Source organism: Grampus griseus (assembly GCF_964374135.1).
Source record: "Grampus griseus genome assembly, chromosome: 4".
Classification (NCBI taxonomy): domain Eukaryota; kingdom Metazoa; phylum Chordata; class Mammalia; order Artiodactyla; family Delphinidae; genus Grampus; species Grampus griseus.
The window spans coordinates 88023114-88046503 of NC_138997.1; the positions used below are offsets into that span (position 1 = coordinate 88023114).

Sequence of the window (23390 nt, forward strand, 5' to 3'; positions counted from 1 at the left end):
CAACGGAAACGAATAGCCTAATGATATATCCATGAGGAAGTAGCCAAGAGTTCAGTGATTGGGAAAGAAAACTTGACAAAATCTAGGTATATTAGTCATATCCTCAAAATATTTTATTTCTTTGCAAGTTCTGAATTGTCAACAGTGTAAAATGAAGAGAAAAGTACCTCCAGAAGGTTTGCTATATTTTATGGCTCAATATTCATAACTAATACGGCCATTCTTTCTACTGTTGTAAAAAGGCAGAACCAATCAGCTGGCAGATGACTGTCTTTGGCTCAGCAGAAACTTCCATTTCATGTGATAAAGTCAAACACACACAATATGAATATGTTCTCACTGGGGAGGGAAGGAAGGATAAGAGACCCCTTTCATGTCATTTATTTTATAAATTATTTCTAAGATGCATATTTGTTTTTCCTCAGGCCTGTCCAAAAGCAGAGTTCCATTGTCCCTTTCCAAAATGCAGTCCTTTGTAAGTCATTTCAATGGTCCTTAATAGAATCCTATCAATCACCACATTATACTTTCAAAAATATGATCACCCTAATACATATTTTTATCTCAAAATCGTAAATGGAACTTCTTTTTTATCGAAGTGTATCCTTTAGTCATTTACTTGTCATTTACTTGTGGTCACTTGGAACTTAAAATGTACTTCAGTTAACACTTGCACATATTTGATAGGCTTTTAATTCGTGGATGGAAGTATTTCATACCATAAAAATTCTTTTAAAAAATCTGTTCTGGATTCAGAAAAAAAAAGCATATGTATGTTCTCTTCTTTTAAAATAAAGAATTATTTTAAATTCTGGTAGCATGTGATACAACCATCAACAATTCTAAAGCTTTCTTTTTTTCTTTTTTCATTGTCTCCATTACGCCCACTGGGAGTACAATGGCTTAGGCCACAACATGAAACATCATGCTAGTTAAACTGCCCAATTAACTGGTATAAGAAATAGATTGCATGAAATAGATTGCTGTATTACTTTGTTTTAACTTTTGTGTCATTTCAACTTGGTAACCACTAATTTAGAATCCTCTAATCATGCTCTTTCATCCAAATGTTAATCTCAGATGGCACGAGCACATGATTGCTGGGGAGCCCCGGAGTAAGATACGTACTGCATTTCTTCCTAGTATTAAAAATGGTTTATTGAAAGATTAAAAGATCCTGTGTCTACAGATTCTTGGTATTCATTTGAATACAACCTCTTTTAATGTAGTACTAATAGCAAGACATCCTCAAAAACATGTTCTCAAACATCATCTAAATAGTGAGGCATTTGCTTGACAAGTCATCATAGGATTATGAAAAAGTCTCATGTAATAAATTGTTTCCTTAATATTATCAGTGTTTTCCTTAACAATTTTTTTTTTTCAATTACATGACTTTACCAATCAAGTTTCAATTTTGGGTTCCAAAAAATGGCAGATTTATTAGTAAATATGCAGGGGTTTTAAAGTCAACTGGCAGAAAGTTAGACTATGCTATATCCACTTGAAATGTGTTATCGGGAAGCAGCCAGTTTCTGATCCTTCTGGAATGCATATACCAAATGTCTGCTGCTTTCATGAGACTGACACATAGGGGAGAAAAAGTCCTTGCTGATCCGCCTTTTAACAGCTAGACACAGAGAGAAGAAGAAAGATTAGAGACTAAGGTCCCCTTCAGCTGTGACTGAGAGAGAATTTTCACTGACAAAAATGGGAAGTGGCAATTAAAAAACAGGCTGAGCTGTACCTGATCTCAGAACTCCAATCTCTTAAAATCAAAAATGTTCATTTTTCCCCAAACATCTAAGGATAGAGTCTAGAAAGATATTCATTTTTAATCACATTAATTTTAACTTCTCATTAGAAATTCACAAAAAGCAGCATAAGATAGGTTATTATAGACGTATTAACATCCACAAAAATACAGAGTAGCCAACTTTATCATAAAAAGTGTAAAAATTACTGAAACGCATGGTCTAATAAAAATCTGTAGTTGGCTTCGTTTTTTTTTCAGATGCTCAGATGCTAAACTGTGATATGAACTTAAAATATAACTTTCTCATGTTTTCACCAGCAATGCTATGCGTTCCCAAAAATGCAGAGCCACTTCTGAGGCCTACATTTTCCACAGTCACAATTGTTAGTCAATATATTTCATCTAAAAAGTAGTTTCAAATAGGCAAAACTGAGCATTTTCAGTGGTTGTTTATTTGTTTTTTCCACTCCAATATGCTTACTTAACCAATAACTATGTTTAAAATGAAAGCCACTGGCTTCCTTTATAGTAAATATGATCCAATTCAATTCAGCAAGTGTTTATTTTGTTTATATTTCATACAGTCAAATCTTATCATCCAATAAATGCAGCACTATTTTCTGCCTAATGAAGGACTTTGAAAATAAAGCCCTAATCATATAGAATAGATCTTTATTAAATACTTGCAAAGAATAACAACGACTTATTTATGGATTGGTTGTCATAATCAGCATTACCCTTAGTTTTTATGATAACCTGACATAGCTCTCATTCTTAAGCTTCACAATTTTTAAGCTACTAATAATGAGAAAAAACTGTATTCCCTTATGATTGTGGATAAAATGATCTCCAAAAATTGTTCTTTAACCTTTTGGAAACTTTCGTCGTTGGATCATGACAAAGGTTTGATTTCAGCTTTCACAATTTCCTTTCACTTGTCTATGCCTGAAAGAATTACAGAGCTCCCAGATTTGAACTCTAGCAGATCAGAAACTGATGCATTTTCCCTGGAGAACCCGGACCTGCACAATTTTTCTGAATTTCACACCAGAGCATATGGAGAATACTGAGGGCTTGTCATTACACTTTTCTGTAAGGTGCCTTTTATTTCACTTTTGCCGGTGATACTGAGTTTATTTTGGCCCATGAACATATCAGTCAACAGCCACCTCACTCTATTCATGTCAATTATAAAAACAACACTAAGAAAATTAATAATTACCAGTGTTTACTGAGCTTTTGTTATGTCATACTCACTTTGCCTGGCTAAATCTCATTTAATCATCGCAACTAATTTATGAGATAGATACTGTTTTTAACTTCATATTACATATGAAGAAATGGAAGCAGAGAGATGTTATTTGTTCAAAGGTCACATCATTTATGTGTGTGAACCACGTTTCAAACCCTGGCTGCCTGGATTCCAGACCCTGAACTCTTAACCACGGTGATAGTCCATCATTTAGCATATGGCATTGTAATAATTAGCCTGCGTGGCTGGAATTCCCATTAAACTGGGAGCTCTCCTGATTCAAAGAATGCAGCTGCCATTTTCCTCAGTCCACCCAGATTCCAGCAGCAAAGTCCTCATTTAAAAAAAAAAATATTGATGCAAATAGTCCATATTTATATTAATATATTTTAAGCATGCAAAGCAAGTAAGTTAGAGAAAAATTTCTCTTCTTCCCTGTATACAGTATTTAGAACAGACCTTTTTATCACAGATTCCACCTTTATATAATATTTCAGTGAGCTAGAACTTTTGAATACCTTTCACATCTAAGTCATGCATTCTGAATTGGCCTCACTCAGACTAATAGATATGTGATCTAGGGAACCACAAAATTTACCTCTGCACCCACAAATAGTTCCAGAACCTATCTTGAACCCCCATCTATAATAGTGTTTGGCATGAAGGCTCTGTGGCCCACCTGTTGAGTGCAGCCTCAGAAACCAGACTGGCAGAGCTCAATGCTCAGCACTACCTCCTGCTAATTCTGTAGCTTTGCAAATTTACCAAAACCCTCTGTTCCTCATTTTCCTCATCTGTAAAATGGGTGTCATGACAATAATAGTATCTACCTCATGAGGTTGATATAAATATTAAATAGTGCAATTAATATATCATCTACACAGAGTTGACTCTCGGTAACCTAAGTTTAAAAAATTATCAGAGAAATATGAAAATCTGTTCAGCTAAATTATATTTACCAAAACAGAGAGGTAGAATAACAGCAGTTAAAAAAATAACAAGAACTAAAACCAAAAGCATGCATTTTAATTCCCAATAATATTTTAATTTTCTTTTATATCTTGGCAAAAGTTTTACCCATTTGCATCCAATCTGATGAATTCTGGACATAACTTTTCAATTGGTAATTCTCATTCATGGTTGCTCCACTGCTCTATATAGCCATTTATCTTGAGCCAAGTGCAGTCTCCCCTTGCTCCCCCACTTTTTTTCCCAAATGGATAGAGGCACGAGGCAAGGGTAGAAGTTTTATTTGGAAATAGTGGGACTTAGGAGAAGCTTGGTAGGTGGAAGCCTGCAAGTCTCCTATCTAAATTTCTAATCTTGTAAAACAAAGACTAGATTGACAACATTAAATTTTATTATCAAAATCAGTTCCATAAATGGCCAGAAATTCACCTAAATGAAAAAAAATTCAGTGTGACCAATTCTCTAAATATGTATCCCTGAAGATTATCCACACCATCTTTGTGATATTGAAAGTGACACTATTTTGCAAGTCAGTATACTGCAATGAAAAAAAAATCCAAATGATACGTATGATTTCATTTTGCTTCCCACTGTTTCTCTGACCTTTCCCAGTTGGAGTAGTAGCAGGAAACTAAAATAAAAGTACTGTTTTTCTGTGTGAGGCACTTTGTGACTAAAAATTAATCGTGAAATTATAACAGCTGCAAGACTCCTCTGCCTGTTGCTTCTCCTACGCAGAGAATACTATTAGATGAAAGAGCCTACAGCAATAAACATCAGGGGCTAGTGTTTCCTTCTCCTCTGAACCCAACCAGGCTGATCCAAGTACAGAAATGCCTTTGAAGTTACGGGGACCTTCATGTGCTGATCAATCCTTGGGGGGTAAAGAGCAAGAAAAACTGGTTCTAGCACTTTAATATATTCTGCCAGGGAATGCATTCAACTCAGGGTAGTCCAAAAACATTTCCTCTGTTACAAATTGAGTGATTTTGTACTTGGGTGCTGCTTGGTTCAATTAACTTAGAGGGAGGTATTGATCCCCGACGTGATTATTTGTACCTCAGTACATATTTCTATTAAGTCAAACTAAGGTTGGAGCAGCAAAAAATATAAATTCATATTTTTCCTTGGCCCTAAGGTGTATGTTGAGATTTGGGTCAGTTTTAGTGGAAAACAGCATATGATTCTCTTAATATGGGTGATCAGTATTGATTATTGATATAATCAGTGTCCCATAGCACACTGTTAATATTTCTAAGTTATCAAAATCTAAGAATTAAGTTTACTTATCAAGAGTCAAGAATTTAAATGATCTTAAAACTGATAGTGCAGTCCAAACCCATCATTTATGGATGAGAAATCTAAGCACCTGAAAACTCAAAAAATGTATACTTTGAGGTCTGGCTATTTAACAGCAGGGTAAAATTTGGCATCAAGACTCCTGACCCCATTCAGGGTGCTTTTCTCCAAACATTCTCTAATTTATCTCTGTCAAACCTTTCCTCTTTATCTTAAGTAGCTAAGCTCTTCACTTTCAAATTGTAAAGATGCAGAGAACGTGTAGTTTAAAAACCAGCAACATGAATATATTACACGTCCCATTATGTTTTAAGAGACTATTAAAATAAAAAAATACAGACATTTTATAAAGTAGCCTTTTTTATTATTTTGGTCACAGAAAAATATTCAATACAATAGAATTATACAGTTTGTAGACTTATAATTTATTATAATAGCATAAATAAAGACAAAAATCCCTGCAATAATATAGATAGGGTACTAGCTTCAGTTGATTGTCACGTAGAAAGAAAAGGTAAAAATTTCAACTATAAAGTTAAAGGGTAAGATAAAGAGAAATGAATACAAATACCAGAGAACAATAGTTTCAAAATTATTATGGCACATGGTGACCTCAAAAAATATGTCAATCTGTTTTAAATACTTACTATTTTATCTATGTTAATATATGATCACTTGTTATATAATTTACACTGAAGAAAAACGGGGAAAAAACATATGTAACTTATTGGTAGATTAAAAAGTTATAGTTAGAACACAAATATTTCCCCAGTCTCATCTATTCTAAGAGAATCTGTGATTCACATCCTCTGTCACTGAGTGGAGACCTTAAGGAATATAGTATGACTTTCCGACTGTCTTCAAACCGATTTCACAAGAGCCTACTCTCATTATTTCCAGACAGTGGTACCATTTTAATTTAAATGGCTCAATTGCATTAAATATCATACTTAATTGGAGAACCTTTGCAGTAGTCATTCTATCTTCAGAATTGTTTCCTTTGTGAATAATAATTTTTAATAATGATCATGGCACATACGAAATGGCTTAAGATGGTTTACTCACCTCTTTACATTCTAGGTAACAAACCAAAGTGCAAATGTCAATCATTAAATTTTACCTCCTCCCACTTATACACACACACACAAATGCATACGTATACACTCACACCCATACAAAAATTATACTTTATACAGTATCTTCAGTAGAGTAAGTAACTATAATGCAAAGAGGTGCTTCCTGCATGCAATTCATTTTTAACAAAATCTAAAAAGCCCTCCTCTGCATACATAAATGCATAGGACCACAAATTTTAAAAGCCAGTTTCCTATTAATTAATGGCCATACATTCCTTTAACACTTACAGAGTTTACCCTAAATTCAATCAGAAATTGTGTAAAGTATCTGTGAGATATATTGTGAGCTTCTACTTTTACACCATAATAAATTATGTTTCAACAAGTATCAGACTGACCTAAATTTTATTTTCTCTCATGTCCACTAGTTTCTCACTTTCCCTGATTGGCAGTAGTATTTCTTCTTTGTGCCTTATGAAATAGCCTTGAACAATCTAATTTTCGCGGAATTCAGTCCTGAGGTATATACTTCCATTTTCTTTGTTGATCTAGCACAGCCTCAGGTGATTTCTACATAATGCATCCAATTAGTTCAAGCAAGACAAATGAAATCACATCTATATTAATCTCCACCTTATTAACCATAAACAGTAACAGGATACAGATCTCCATTCTTTGCTTGAGTCCATTCAAGTGCAAACTGAAGGAAAGGAATTTTCTGTTATTTTCATACTCTTGAGTATGATGATATTTCATTCTGTTTCTGCACAGTAATTGATAAGATTGCAAAACCTCTCTCACATCCCTTCTTTATTCCGTATGAGAGCTTGATTTTCTTTTTCAGTTGGTTGCAAATTATAGTTTGATTCCTTTTTGCAGAGATTGTAATTTAAAGCCATTTTTGTTTTCTTCAAAATCAGAGCTTCATTTTAATCAGCTAGTGGTCCTGCCCCTTGGGAATCGATTTCTTTTTACACAAGACAAATCCAGGTCTATTAGGATCCAACACATTGAGTTGGAACATTACATGTATTTCACTTACGAGCACATACATTCATTTTACACGATTCCTCAATGTGGCCAGGGGGTTTCGTGGTCTGCACTGTATCCACCTATAAAAAATACAAAAATATATGTCTGCTTTACAGGGATGTGAGTAGGGTTTTGCTAGCCTAGTTCCAAAGTTTGGATGCACATCTTGGCTGATAGTATTCTTTCCTTCTTTAAGATGTATTTGCAGTGGCCATAACCTCTTTCAGAAGTCATGGAGACATAACTGTTCTAGCTACAATTAACAACCCTGGGGCACCTAGATCAATACTGCTGGCTAATCGCTTGGATGTTATCTCTGACAAGAGATATTTGCATGGTAAAAGAAACATTGAATTAATTGTTTTTCAGGCTTCAAGTATTTGAATGCTATGAAATGTCACCCCGAGAGGGGCTGTCAGGAGAGGGGGTATTGCTGGCTTTATTTATACTATAAATACAAAGAAGAATGAAATGGTAATTCTGTTGTCACTGCTTTTACAATGTACTGTCCCTAAGATCTCTGGGAGGTGAGCTTGATCTGAATGTTCACACCCTTCAAAGTAGCTTTCTAGTCTCTAAATGCAATCATTAGATAGCTCACTGTCTACAGAAATCTGAGCAATTTACACACTATCAACAAATGGTCTGCTAATCTCTGGTCAAGGATGAATTACTCTCCCCTTCAAAGTCATGACCATAAGAAGGCAATGTTTTCCACGAATGAAAGTGATGATAATACTCCTTCAAAACGTTTTGGTGCTATCACATTGGTGCTAATGTGAGTTTTAAATAGTGTTGAATATTTATCTCTCTGAACTTGAACCTGACGAATAGGCTGATTTCTGCTCTGAGTGCCAAAAAGTACACAGAATATTGTTTCCAGTTTGATGGTGCAGTTGATGTCAGGAAAACCTTTAGTGAGTTTGAATATTGCCAAAAAGATAATGAATCACTTCCATAAAATAAAATAAAAGTGCTACAGTTCACTACCAAAAGAATTAGAATATTTTAAGAATTAAAAAATATATATATTGCACCTAATTTCCAATGTCACAGTGCATCAGCAAATGAGAGTCAAAGTTAAAAAGAAGTAAATGATTTCTTTCACTGAATAATCAACTAACTCACATTTGAAAATAAATGGTATAAGAAAAGGTAATGTCTAATTTAAAAATTGTTTATATTCAAGAGCATAAAGTGTTTAAAAATTGCTCTGACTGCAGATTATCCATATTAGCTGTATAAAATTAAGCAGCTTTAAAATGTCTTAATTTATTAAATTAATTTTTATCTTTTCTTAGAAATAAAAAGAACATTTTTTTTCTTTCTCTAGCAGGTCTAAAAGTTAACATAACTTGGGATATTTTATGGCCAATTACACACAGAGGACAAGTTTACCGAGGAATCTATGATAAGTGAGTGTTCATGATTTAAGTTGTAAGTTTAAGATGGACAAAGTTTATCTGATTTTACACAAACCAAACACTACACGTCATTTAAAAACTGCTTATACAAAGGTGAAAGCTAAATATTTAAAAGTTTGAGATATTGTTTTTTATTCCCAAACCAGCTACAGTGATGTAGCAGTAATGCACACCTAGACTACATTAGATCTTCCTGTTAGGTACTGTGTGCATGTGTGTGTGTGTGTGTGTGTGTGTGTGTATAAATGAATAACTTCACAAAAGTAGTTGAATACTTGATAAATAGTTAAATAATAAATAAATAATAAATAGTTAAATACTTGATAAGTGCTGTGGCTATAAATATGTGTATATATATTTTCAATTAATGAATAAATAAGTAAAACAATAAAAACAGGAAATCAGAGGTGTCAAAGTGTTTAATTTTCTATTTTCAAGACCTTACATACTTTTAACTTAAAAGCATATCCAAGAATTAGAATGCATTTATGTAATATGGTCACCATACTGCCACTCAGCATAATGAAATCCTCTTATTAAAATGTTATTGAAAAATAGACCTCTCTCATTTCACAAATTAACTATGTAAAGGCAGGTTTCACATTTTTGTGGTTTTAAGTTTTGATGCACAGAACAAAAGCATTTGTGTAATAATATTCACCTGTCACTGAAGCCAAGAAAAATGGATTCTTTCCTCACCATTAAAGATTCATGTTTAAAAACAAAAGTGCATACCTCAAATCACTTATTGAGCTCAAGCAGAACTACTTAGGAATCATCATTCTGAAAACAATCATTGGTGAGGGTCAGGGTAGAAATGGATGTTACAAGGATGTGTTTGTTTTGATTTTAATCAGCTAATTAAAATGGCCCTGGAAACAATTTTCAGATCACTGCCACTGAGGAGATAGGCTCTAGTAAATCAGACCAAACCAATCTTTCAGTGAGGTCCTATTCTGTTGAGGATGTATAGACACAGCTTTTGTCTTCCCCTGTCAGCCATTCTCCTCAAGTTCTTCTATCACCTAGGCAACAAGCCACACACACACACACACACACACACACACACACACACACACACACACGAGAGAGGGAGAGAGAGAGAGAGAGAGAGAGAGAGACAAAACCAAGCCATTCCTGGAGCACGTTTTACCAGGCCATCTTTGTATCTCACTCAGTTTCCATTTCCTAACCAAAGAGACTGAAATAAGCTGGGAATTTAATTATCAAAAATTATCAATAAAAAGTTAACTTATAAAAGCTTTGTTCTTCTTTTCCAGACTTCCCTGGCCAACAACTGGTGACTAGTGCTAGGAGAGGGAAGCTGAATCATGCAGAGAATAGGAAAAGAATTCATATTTAGGTGTAAGAAACACTCACACTCACACAAAGGAATAGACACACTCTTAATAATTCTGAAAAAACTTCCAAACCATAAATAAGGAAATATATATATTTTGAAAGGAACATGTATCTAGTTTGTACTTATTTTTATTAGGTATGCTTCAAAACTAAATCACACACCTATGTAACTAGTAGAAATTAAGTACAAGAGTGTGTTGAATGTGTTTCCATATAATTGGCAATATGTAAAAGGATTCTATGACTATTCATTGTTTTTTTTCTCTGACTGATGTTAAAATCTAGGGAAAAGTAAAAGGTATCATATAAAAAGTAGAGTCTAGGGGCTTCCCTGGTGGCGCAGTGGTTGAGAATCCGCCTGCCGATGCAGGGGACATGGGTTCGTGCCCCGGTCCGGGAAGATCCCACATGCCGCGGAGCGGCTGGGCGCGTGAGCCATGGCTGCTGAGCCTGCGCGTCTGGAGCCTGTGCTCCGCAACGGGAGAGGCCACAACAGTGAGAGGCCCGCGTACCGCAAAAAAAAAAAAAAAAAAAAAAAGTAGAGTCTATTCCATGACACAGAAAATCAAATTGATGGTAGTTTCTGCAATCTAGGGACAAGAAGTGGACATTCATATTTTAGAGCATAAATGCATGATATAGGAGCTGAGTCAGGGCAGAGCCACTATCAACATCGAAAGTTTATCTATTATTTTTTTTTAAATACTGGAAAATCATTTAAAATAGAAAGTGGGACAGAAGGTAAACATGGCATTTGATGAATGGAGAACTATGAGAACGACAATTCTGAATGGTATTATGGTGTTTTACTTCATTTTGATTTATATAAATGAGGTACGAAAACTCATAAATTATAATTATTAGTTAATATATCACTTGCATAGATGTTTATTACAAGATTGCACTTAATTATCTAACTTAAACTCACAAAGTCCTTGTGAAGTTGCTATTATAAGTTTGCTCATTTTACACATGAGGGAATTAAAGATCACAGAGCTTAATCTCCTTATATAAAAATCACATACATAATGGGAGAATCAGGGCCCCAAACCAACTTTGGTTCTTGATCAAAGATTTTTTTCCTTTACATTATGTTTCCTCATAATTGTTTTTTAAATTTGACTTTGAGTCTTTTAAAAATGAACAGCTAAGTTATAACTGCAAATGTCTCCATTTTTGCCATGGTTTAAGGAATAATAAGCAAAACTACACAAGTTTCCTATACTATTATAAATGAATGTGTTATGAAACTCAGTTCTAGAAGCCTATGTATCTATCAGATTCAGGATTCTATCATAATTACTTAAATTTGTGAATAAAGAAGCAACTTCAACATATCTGCAAGTTGTCTAAACTGCCAAAAAAAAAAAAAGAAAAGAAAAAAGAAAGGAAAGGAACCAATAAGACAAATCCTATCCAATCAAAGAAAGGGAAGTTTATATCCATTTACATGTGTAAGAGTGCACACACACACAAAAGGGCCATTCATTAGCACTGTTTAATCTGCACTCTTTAGAAAAGAGGGCTTTTAGATTGTGAGTCAATCACTGAACTGGCCATGGAAGGAAAGGGGCTAGATAATATCATACCACTTCCTCATCATAGGTACTTTTCTCTGACTAAGAATACGAATGATTTGGACCCTAACAAAAGCATCCCCTGGGTTGGATAGCCAAGCAATCAATATTGACTGGCTGACTGTTAGAATCATGGAATCTCAGAGTTAGAAAGAAGGTCAAAGGTTATAGAGTCCAATCATGTGAAAGGCATTGCAGGAGGCATCAGGGGAAATACAAAGCAACATAAGGCATAGTCCTGGTTCTGAAGAAATTATTTATACAAATATATACAGTTTACTAATATAAACAGATTACTAATCTTGAGGAGGAAAAGATAAGAGCCCAGGGCTTCCCTGATGGCGCAGTGGTTGAGAGTCCGCCTGCCGATGCAGGGGACGCGGGTTCGTGCCCCGGTCCGGGAGGATCCCACATGCCGCTGAGCGGCTGGGCCCGTGAGCCACAACTACTGAGCCTGCGCGTCCGGAGCCTGTACTCCGCAATGGGAGCGGCCGCCAACAGTGAGAGGCCCGCGTACCGCCAAAAAAAAAAAAAAAAAAAAAGATAAGAGCCCAGGAGATAAAATTACAAGAGCTCTGAGGAGGAAGACGGCTCACGGACTAATTGAACCTAAGCTGGGTCTTAAAATAAAAGATAGGTAAGCTTGACATCTACAGAAATGAGGGAAAACTGCATTCCGAGAAGAGAGAAAGTGTGTGAGGAATATGTGAGGTAAGTGAGGAGGCAGTGAGAGGATTTCCCTGCCTAAACCAGAGATTTCTCTAACTCCATTCAACTCCATCACGAGCTATTTTCTCTACTTAGCTCAAGTCTACATATAAAAGAAACCACTGTAATAATTAAAAACAACAACAAAACTGTCCTGAACATCCTAAATTAGAATTACACAGACAAATTACGGTAACTGTCAAAAGCCAGAGAATGCAGAAAACAATTATTTGTTAAAACTAATGTAATTAAGTATTCAACGATTCCTGCTCTAGAACCTCCTGTACTTAAAGGTTAAATCGTGTATGTCTTATTTCACAATTTTATTTTTTCTTGCTTTTTCTAGAAATAATATTTTAAAGAAATACTCTCTCGAGAAATAGGGATCAATTCAAACAGAAGGCTAGGCACTAAACAAGCAAAAAACATTAGACTGGATCCCAGCATTACAGTTCCAGTGACATTTGGTCAAAGTTGAGCATTAATGAATTTCCATCCTTAAAGCTGAGAATAAAAATGTAAAATGATGTAAACTTAAGCTGTCACCATTATCCTCTTCAGACCATAGTATTGTTCACCTTTGGAAACAAAAGCAGAACTAGCTGGTATTCATGTGCCAAAGCAATAAGCTGCCCCAAAGAAACAGAGACTAGATGTTAATGAGAAGATGAAATGAATACAGCAAACTCGGCTGTTCTTAAATGCCACTGAAATTGCAATCGTGTGTCTGAAAAATTGAGAGCTACTTGGGGAGCCTTAAACACCCATAGAGGGAAGTAGAAAGCAGTCAAAGTGTTTCCAGGTGATGGATAAACTTACTAAGAGTTTGATCCACTAACAAGGAAATGAAGTAAATATCCAACGAATTAACTGAGTCTTGAAAAAGTAAAGGTGAGATAGGACAGAATTACAAAATCCAACCAACCAGTTTCCTGCTTATGAAAGATAATGTTAAAAGTGTAAGAACTGGCACCATAAGTATGTGGTCCCTTGGTTTATAATAGATAAATTTCTAAGTTGAATATAATTGTCTTTTGATATGATTTGTAGTTGACCAGCTTTAAAATCTTGCTTTCTGATCGTTAGAAATTTCTAGAAATGTTTTTTATAAATACTTTCGTGAATACTAAGTGGTGCTGATTTAAGGATTGATATGAGCATATTAAAATATTGACTTTTAAGACACAGAAAGACATTATATTAATAACTAATGCAGAAATACAACTCCAGAGATAAGGAACTCACTTGAAATCATCCTCTACAAAATTATTCACTTTACCAGTGATAATACTGAGGCCCAGAGGGGTGACAAGACATATTGAATGTAACGCTACAGACCTAGGATTAAAACTAAATGTCTTCACTCCCAATTCAGTAGTTTATTTCCATTTAATTAATGGGAATTACATCTCAAAGAAATGAAAAACTGGGGGATGATATTATTTAAAGACCAAGTATCTCTAATTTCAGTACATTCCAGTTGTGAAATGCAGGGAAGATACACAAATTAGATAGACTTTCTTTTAAGTTATAGTGAACTTTGCATCAATAATGTCAGTGGGCTCATCAAAAACAACCAATGGCAATTATATGTCAAAAACCAAAACAAGGTTATTTGTAATAAAAATGTTTCTGCATGGACTAAGTTGCAGAATCATTTTTTTATTTTGAAGAGCTTGAAAAATCATTAAGAAATTAATAGAAATTACTTCAAGCCAAGCTTTTTTATAGTTTTATTTCAAAATTTTGGGGGGTGGTCCCAATCAATATTGCATAGAACTTTTTTAACATGCCTTGTATGAAAAGGACTGTAAATCTCATACTTTAAAATAGGTCACAAGTCTTAAAGAGTTTAATCAAAAAGCAAAATGGTGTTTTTTTAACATAGAGAAGATTATTTGCTTCTTTTTTGCTCCTTTGTCTTATAAGTGCAATGTGATGTATTAGTTTAATTAAAGTCTACCAAATTATCATAAGGATTTTATGTGCTGCAAATAATTGGCTTTGTTCTCTGCTCACTTTTTCTTAATGGAAGCAGAACATTTTTTTACATGATACTTAGTGTAAGATACCAGAAAACTACAGGGAAGAAAGGCAAATGAGGTGCCTAATGAAGTGACCTTCCTCATCTTGGACATGAAATAAAACTAAGCCTACACTAATGCAATGAACATAAGTCAGTGTTTTCAGAGAGTTAAGAGGATAGGTAATATTATGGCTCAGAGCCAAACCATACCAAGAATTCTTCCATACATAAAAATGACAATCCCATTAATTTGAAAAGCTGATAGGCCCTAAAATGAAGTAAAATGTATAAATAGATCATGTTATAAGATTTTTTTTTATGGAAACCATAATGATTCAATCTTTTTCAAGGGACAGATTTAGATGATAATACAGATAAAGCATATTACCAGGTACGCCTCTGATAAGTGACAATTTAAGCACGTAAATGAACAGAGAATTAATGAATACAGCATATTAAATGAAAGTTGTTTCAGAAAGTAACAGTACTAACTAACGTAACCACTCTTGCCAAAGGTGAATTGGAACAAATTATAATTAAAATATACACTCATTTACAAAACACTGCTATCTCTAACAGTAGTGTAACAAAAAACTGAGAATAACCTATGAACATGAAATCAGTTAACTGATTATTTTATGAAATGTGAAAGACAGAAATTACCAGTGACTTTCTTATAGTATAATTCCTAAAGTACGTTACAGAATATGTATAAGACATAAAGGATAATCAGTAGTGATTCTTTTGTTAGGAAAAAATGTGATCACTACCATTTACCACTGTCCTGAAAGAAACATAATCAATATATTACAGACTTCCTGAAAATTTTTGAGCTTTTAATTCATCCTCTGAATTACTTTTTAAAAAAAATTTGTGCTTCTATTCCTGGCCTCATAACATGATAAGTGTTTTCAATTACGAATAACTAATACTCTATTGAGAGTTTATGAGATCTCAGGCTAATGCACATGGTCCCTAGAAAGTAGATACTATCATTAACCCCATTTAACAAAGAAGGAAGTCAAGAACTGAGAAATTAACTTGCTCCAAATCACAGTTCTAAAAAAATGGCAGCATTGGAATTTTAGAGCCCAAGAGGTCTCATCTTTGTGTCTGTGCTTTTAACAAGACTACACTCTACTGCCTCTCCAATTAGTGATAAAATTTTTCTTAAAAGCAGGTTTTATCACACTTGCTATACCTTTTCAAATATACTCAACATTTTTTGGGTAGAGAATATTATTGCATTTTTAATATGGCCAGAAAATGTGTAGCATCTGATCTTAGGTTTATTAAAACTCTCTCTCTCTCTCTGTCTCTCTATCTCTCTCTCTGTCTCTCTTTCTCTCTCTCACACACACACACACACACACGCACACACACAATAATTACATTATTACATTTATGAAGAACATACGATAGGTGTACATAATGATAGACTCAGATGGTGTTAAGCCAGGAGGTTTTTTCCTTTTCCTCTCTTCTTAAAGGCACAGTATGTACTTGTGAAATCGCATGACCTCAAAATGTGCCTAACTAACAGTTAAGCCAAGAAAATGATAGTCTTCCCAACCCATGACACATGTTTTAAAAGTAATTCTCTCATCGGTTGTCTCTGAAGAAACATTCCTAGGAAGGAGTGCTTCCTCAGTGAGCGTACATGCATACTTTGAACAGATATACTTGATTTACTCCATTTGTTTTAAGCCAAAGAGTGAAATTTAAAGATGACAAAACTGTCATCTTTAAACCACAGTGATATTTCATTTTCCCCTTCTGCACTATTTAGATTGCCTGGAACTGAAATGCTTCCAGAGGATCCTGTGTCCAATTTTTCAAAGCTGTCACTTTCTAGCAAATCTGCTTAAGCAAAATACTTATGTTGTTAGAAAACAGAACAAACATACATTATAAAATACATTCTATTCTTCTGTTCAGGTCAAAGTCTTATTCAAGAATGGGAACTTGGAAGAAAATGTGGAAATAAATTAAAAGATGACTATGATGGATTGGTTAAAGTCAATGAATCTGGTGCACCTCTGATTAGTTTCCAGAGATACACTTTGACTTAGCTCAGTAGAGTTTTTCACACAATAATCATATAATCAAAATGTTATTTTCAATACATTCACGAAAGCCCATTAAACTGAAAAAGAACAAATACAGAGGAAAAAGGGACATTGAAAGATGACCATGGTTACTCTTCCTAAGATCATGTCTATAGCAGCAATTATAATGTTCTTGTCAAGCTTCCATGTCCCAGAGCATAACAAAAAATCGTCAAGCATTACACTTGTAGACCTCTGGCCTCTCCGAATTGTGAGCATCATAACTCACATCCTCTAGTACCCGACTAAGTAAAAGCACAACAGTAACAAAATGCAAAATAATGATGATAAGAATGGTGTGAAAGACAACAAAACTTCAGTTAACACCAAAGAACTTCCAAAATGTGAGATGAGACATGTTTTGAAAAAGTTCAGTCATATTGAATTGAAATATTACTCAATATTCTTAGCACAGAGTATGCTTTCTTTATTCACACATATACATATACTCTAAGTTGTCTCTATACATGTGGACCTTTTTTTCCTGTATGCATGATTACACACTTCTGGTTTAAATTAATCTTTCCAAGTTTATGCAGTAAAAATTACGTAAGACTTACAATTCCTTCCATTGCTTTAAAAAGCTAGTCATGCCTCAGCAAAAGTCAGGACTGCTTATGGTGTACAATCTGAAACCCCTTCTCTCTCAGCACTTTAACACTAGATCTGTCACCCTTCAACACCACAAAATCAATACCCTGGAATGTCATGGTTCTCTGATGGCCCACAAAGTCAAGGCATGATCAATTTCAACTTCCTTATTAGATAGAAATAGACTTAGATAAATAAAAAAGATTTTATTCAAGTTAAATTCAATAAAACAAAGGAATAAAGGTAGAAAGAGTCAGAGTTGTTAGAATTCAGTCCAAAAAATTTACACTTAAATCTAGATCCATTTTTAAATCCAACTAAATTGCATACTCAGCCAAAAGGTATATATCAGAAATTAAAAGAAGCCTAGAACTTACTGTAATCCCCAGATTAAGAAATGCTATCAATTAAATGTGTATGTGTGTGTGTGTGTGTGTGTGTGTGTGTGTGTCTGCACACACGTGTTTCTTTTATTGCATTAGTTAATAAACAGTAGGGAAAGGACGGTGTCTGAGTTCTTTATTGTGTATCCCTAGAAAACAGGGTAATTTTTGGCTTCATTGCTCAGTAAGAATAAGAATCTTGTCTTTCTTGTCATAAACTGTATATCCTGTATTTAGAACAGTCCAAGACATGGAGTAAGCCCTCAATAAATATTTGATTAGTATATGAAAATCAATGCATACATTAAATATAATCTGGTACATAAACTTACCTGAGGGCAAAACTTCCTCTTTCTTGTTCACTGCTGTATCCCTGGCTTCTATAATGCCTAGGACATAACAGGCACTCAGTAAACAGCTGTTGTTTTGAAAGACTAGAGAATGCCTCCTATTTTACTAATTTCTAGCACTCTGTGGAATTGAAGTTTTTCAAGAGGTTTTTTTTTTTTTTTCCTGTAATAAACACTTTATATGTCAGTGGTTTCAGTTTGCTCCTAAATTTCAACATACATAAACTCAAAGACTTATTATTTAGAAATGCCTAGAAAAAGCCAGGCCTGAGAGTCAGGAGACATGGAGTGCAGTTTAGGTTCACTAACTTGCTATGCAACTTTGCCTCTCCAGGCCTCTGAGTCTCATCTATAAAATGTAAAGGAGGGATAGAGGGAGAACAGGATGGTTCTCAGGTATCCTCTTGGGAATGTGTAGGTATGCAACCTCTTGGGTATGTGTAGAGATATGGATTTTTAAAAATCAATGAAAGGGACTCTACAGGTCAGAGAAAAGCTCTAGAGCAATCCTATTAAGAGAGTTAAAAGAAACTGGAGTCATTCAACTGAACAAAGAAAATGCTGAAAATGCCAAAGGGAATCAGACCATTGTGAGAGGACTCACAGGTATGTGGTACCCAGACCTGAGTTGCTACTTCCTGGTCCCTTAAAGCACAGAGTATAGCTTGGCTCACTCCCTTGTCTTCCTACACCATCAAAACTAAAAAGAAAAATACTCACACTCACATCTAGCTTTCTCCAAGTGGACAAAATGTTGGCCAATAACATATAGAGAAAAGTCCTTGAGGAGGGAATCCTCCTCAGGACAGAAAGGAAATGGAATCAACGGAAGTTTTTCTTTTTCCTTTTCATTTTTGTCCCTCTTCCTTCTTCTCATCTGAAAAGAAGGGCAGAGTGACTGGAGAAGCAGCAACCAACTTGGGAATATGAGAAAAAAAAACCCCAAAACTAAGGATAGTGGAGCAAGAGAACAGCAGCACCATGATTCCTCAGTGAAACTTGCTGACTGACGGCTTCTTGAAACTTGTTATAAGGGAAAAATAAACCCTTTACTTAACCATGATTAATTTATTACTTTCAGCTAAATGCATTCTTAAATGACATATTTGCTAAGGGAAAAACCAGAGAGAAGGATTATCCAAAAAAAGACCATGGGGGATAGGAAAAAGAAAAAGAAGTTATGACTATAAGGGCTCCTATTATTAGACACCAAATACAGGGCTGTAAGAGTCTCAGTCTGTCTGACCAATTACCATGTTTCACAAAATTTTATATCACTGACACCCTACAGAAAGGAGGCAGCTTCTAAGTGTAAAAAGCTCTAGAGCAGGAATCAGATGACATGGGTTTGAATTCTGGCTCTGCCACTTAATAACCCACTTAAGTTTTAGCAAGAGTTTCTTCAATATAAAATGGAAGTCACAGCATTTCACTGATACGGTGATTGTGAGGATTAACAATATAATGCATGCAAAGACACTTTCTAGATGCACAGTGCTTAACTAACAGCTATTTACATGGTGCAAGTAAAACACTTAGGTACAGGTTCTGACACACAGTAAGTGCTTATTTATTATGATCATTGTTATTATCAGATAATACCTGTCCATATCTTCTCTAGAATATCTTGCTCATGAGCCTTCTCCCCCCAGGCATGGCTGATTGAAAAAGTCAGCTCTTAACCTTGGTAGAGCCAGAGTTTCTCTTGCTGGCATTTGAAATTGGTACCCAGAAAAATTACCAGTCTTGCAGACTGATGGGCATATAGCATGCAGATTAAGAAACTATGGAGTTGTCAGCCATGTTTTACCATATAGAGTAGAAAAAGATAAAAGGATCATCTCCAGTGTAAGAAGAAAGAAGTGGATGCACAGAGAAGAGAGATGGAGAGAGAGGGAAAGGGAGGGAGGGAGAGGGAGAGAGAGCACACAGGTGCTGGTGGTACTGAACTTCGAATATGTTTATGAAGATTGAGTTCCATGTACTTCTAATTTAGCATAATATATTCTGAGCTAGTTTCTCTTACTGGCAATCAAAGAGTGCTAACTAAATAAATATATTTGGGGCTTCCCTGGTGGCTCAGTGGTTGAGAGTCCGCCTGCCGATGCAGGGGACACAGGTTCGTGCCCCGGTCTGGGAAGATCCTACGTGCCGCGGAGCGGCTGGGCCCGTGAGCCATGGCCGCTGAGCCTGCGCGTCCGGAGCCTGTGATCCGCAACGGGAGAGGACACAACAGTGAGAGGCCCGCGTACCGCAAAAAATAAAAATAATAAATAAATAAATATATTTGTTTTGGTGTTAGCATTGAAACATGTTACCAAGTTAGTTATAGAAAATCTGTATCTGGCTTCCCTGGTGGTGCAGTGGTTGAGAGTCTGCCTGCTAATGCAGCGGACTCGGGTTCGAGCCCTGGTCTGGGAGGATCCCACATGCCGTGGAGCAACTAGGCCCGTGAGCCACAACTACTGAGCCTGCGCATCTGGAACCTGTGCTCTGCAACAAGAGAGGCCATGATAGTGAGAGGCCCGCGCACCGCGATGAAGAGTGGCCCCCGCTTGCCACAACTAGAGAAAGCCCTCGCACAGAAACGAAGACCCAACACAGCAAAAATTAATTAATTAATTAATAAACTCCTAAAAAAAAGAAAATCTGAATCTATGAAAGCTTTATAAGAAAAGGCCACACATAATCCCCTTCTGCTTCTATAATTTAATGTTAGCTCTATGATTTTATGATAAAATTTCATGAAGAATTTGGAAAAGGCATATACAATTTAAAACAAAAAATATTTTTCTATTTATTTATGATTCCCGATGGCTGCAATCATTAAAGAAAATGTGAGATTAATTAAAATGCTGAGGCTACACAATATTTTCTTGAAATTTTTAATCTGGGTGTCTTCTTGAAAAATAAAATCAAATGAAAAGTCACATTTACGTATGCAATTTTCCACGTTTCCCTCCTGTGAACAGCAAACAGCCTGAGTAAGAAAACACAGATTTTAGGTGCCAGGAAAATAGAACTGACCAACTTCTAAACACTCCCTGACAATTTAGTGAATGCTAGGATACTCTGAGTACATCATGGTACCCAGAACTTAGAATCAAAGTATGGGTTTTCTGAAGGTGGATACAGCCAAATTGCTAAATGCTTTTGGATGGAGTCCCAGAATGCAAGGGCTTATGTGTACAGTTTTGTTTTGTTTTGTTGACAATGAAGAAAAACCCCTAGGTTTCACTACAATTCTGGTTTAACAATAGTCATTTTTCAGATGTAAGACTGTTCAAATATGGTCAGTTCCATGTAGCTAGGACAAAATTTTGAATTTGTTCAAAATAAGAAGTAGAGATTAAGTGTAAGAAATACAGGAGAATACTTCCATCTGGTGACAATAAATAAATCAAATGTGTCCTGTTTAAGACATTCAGGTAACTGATTTTGTCAGTGAAATCTTAGCTTCCAACGGAGAGAAGTTTTAGACATGTCCTTCCCAGAAAAGAGAAGACCCATATTTAGAGTGTTGATACACTCTAAAAAATAATAGCGATATAAAGTAAGTCTATAAGCTTATATCTTGCATAGTTTCTTTAATAATAAATCTTGAAGTGTATACAGATATTTTTGAAGACAAACTATATATTTTTCCCTTAAAATGTTGTTCATTGTATAATTTCAGCAATAACCAATGGGATTTTTTGATAATTATTAAATGAAACTTTTGTTCAGTTTTCCAGTTTTTCAATGAGGAAGCTATATTTCATTCCTATGTTTTTAATAGGAATTTTAAAAGGCTTCTAATTTATAATCATCTGGAGCACAGCTTATAGCTAACTTCTACACTAGAAGTTAGCATGATGTAGGCAATTATTTGTGGGGTGAATGAATCTATAATAAAAAGAAGAGTGCACGCTATCACTGAGCGCTCTATTCCCACCTGAGTTTCATATTTCTCTTTCCATTTACTTCACCCCAAACAGTTTCCATAACAAACACACTGGGTAACAGGGCTAAGACACTCAACGCTATTTCTCATTGTTAAGAAGCAGGAAGTCATAAACCAATTTCAAACCACAATCCCATAACTAAGGAAATCTGCCAAAAGACATGAAAGCCATAATGATTTATTTCTTGAAAGGAAAGAAAACCTGATACCCTATTTCAAGCAAGGACAAATGGAACCTGGTGCATTAGCAGTATCTGTGGGATCTACTTTTAGAACAGATATTCCTTGTTCGAAAACAGAGCATGAAATGATGTTAATCTGTAAGTGGAGGAAGCTGTTCACGGCCCTCTAACCAGAGCATGGTGTACTTGAATTATCCACCCTTTCACTTTTCAACTCAGAATACCCACCAAGCCTGCACCAATGGCCATTATGAGTACTCCACTCTTAATAAATTCATTGGGCATTTTACAAGTACAAAGCCTGTAGGATTGGACACTTCAGAGTAAATTTTAGCTTCATAATCAAGAATATGGCTGAAAATGCCAGTTAGTGGTGCAAAGCACAAATAACCAAACTTTAGCTATAGAAAAGCCCTTTATGGACTAAAAATATCCACTATGCAATCTATCCCTGACTTTGCAAGGAGGCTCACCAGAATATTAATAATCAAAGATATCCAAATAAATTGCTGCTGAAAAGTGATCTCTTGGCTAAAGAGAATTACGTAAGATAAAAGTGAAGTGGGGGCTTCCCTGGTGGCGCAGTGGTTGAGAGTCCGCCTGCCGATGCAGGGGACACGGGTTCGTGCCCCGGTCCGGCAAGATCCCACATGCCGCGGAGTAGCTGGGCCCGTGAGCCATGGCCTCTAAGCCTGCGTGTCCGGAGCCTGTGCTCCGCAAGGGGAGAGGCCACAACAGTGAGAGGCCCGCGTACCGCAAAAAAAAAAAAAAAAAAAAAATAGAATTCGCCTAAAAAAAAAAAATACATAAACATCAAAACTCACTCCTGGACTCATCAATACTTAACTGGATGCAAATTATACTTCTATTTGGGGGAAACTACTTATCAGAAGGGGAATGTCTGCCAATAATTGCTATGAAAACATTTATTTGACACTGATCCATGTTGCTTACCAGATTCAATTATTTTAAATAATAAATGGAAGTAGAAACAAAATCATTGTTAATCAATATTAGAGTGATTCTGTTGTAAAAAATCTACTTTTTTGTGTGTGCTATTTTTTTTATTTATTTATTTTTTACATCTTTATTGGAGTATAATTGTTTTACAATGGTGTGTTAGTTTCTGCTTTACAACAAAGTGAATCAGTTATACATATACATATGTTCCCATATCTCTTAAAAAAATCTCCATTTTTTAAAGCTACCTGAAACTCTCATCTCCTAAACGTGATTTAAGAAATTTGATTGAAAGAAACTTGATTTAAGAAATTTAGTTTAAAATAATGCTTTATTTCAATTTGTTTTCACAACACATATCATCACCTGTTTGCCCATAGTTTTGTTGCTAA

General features: G+C 35.3%; 1 protein-coding gene across 6 annotated transcripts in view; it reads right to left on the reverse strand.

Annotated features, from left to right (window-relative positions):
* Window positions 1-23390, reverse strand: part of PCDH7 (protocadherin 7) — a gene marked incomplete at its 5' end in the record, with an annotated part of 409595 nt that overhangs the window by 343134 nt on the left and 43071 nt on the right. Inside the window, one exon of one of the 6 annotated variants that reach the window (XM_082652847.1) lies at window positions 5748-7464. The exons of the other annotated variants lie outside the window; for them this stretch is intronic. Coding sequence (XP_082508973.1) covers window positions 7387-7464 — 78 coding nt within the window. The 3' untranslated portion in view covers window positions 5748-7386. Of the gene's footprint in view, window positions 1-5747; window positions 7465-23390 lie in introns of those variants that run through there. 6 annotated transcript variants of the gene reach the window in all.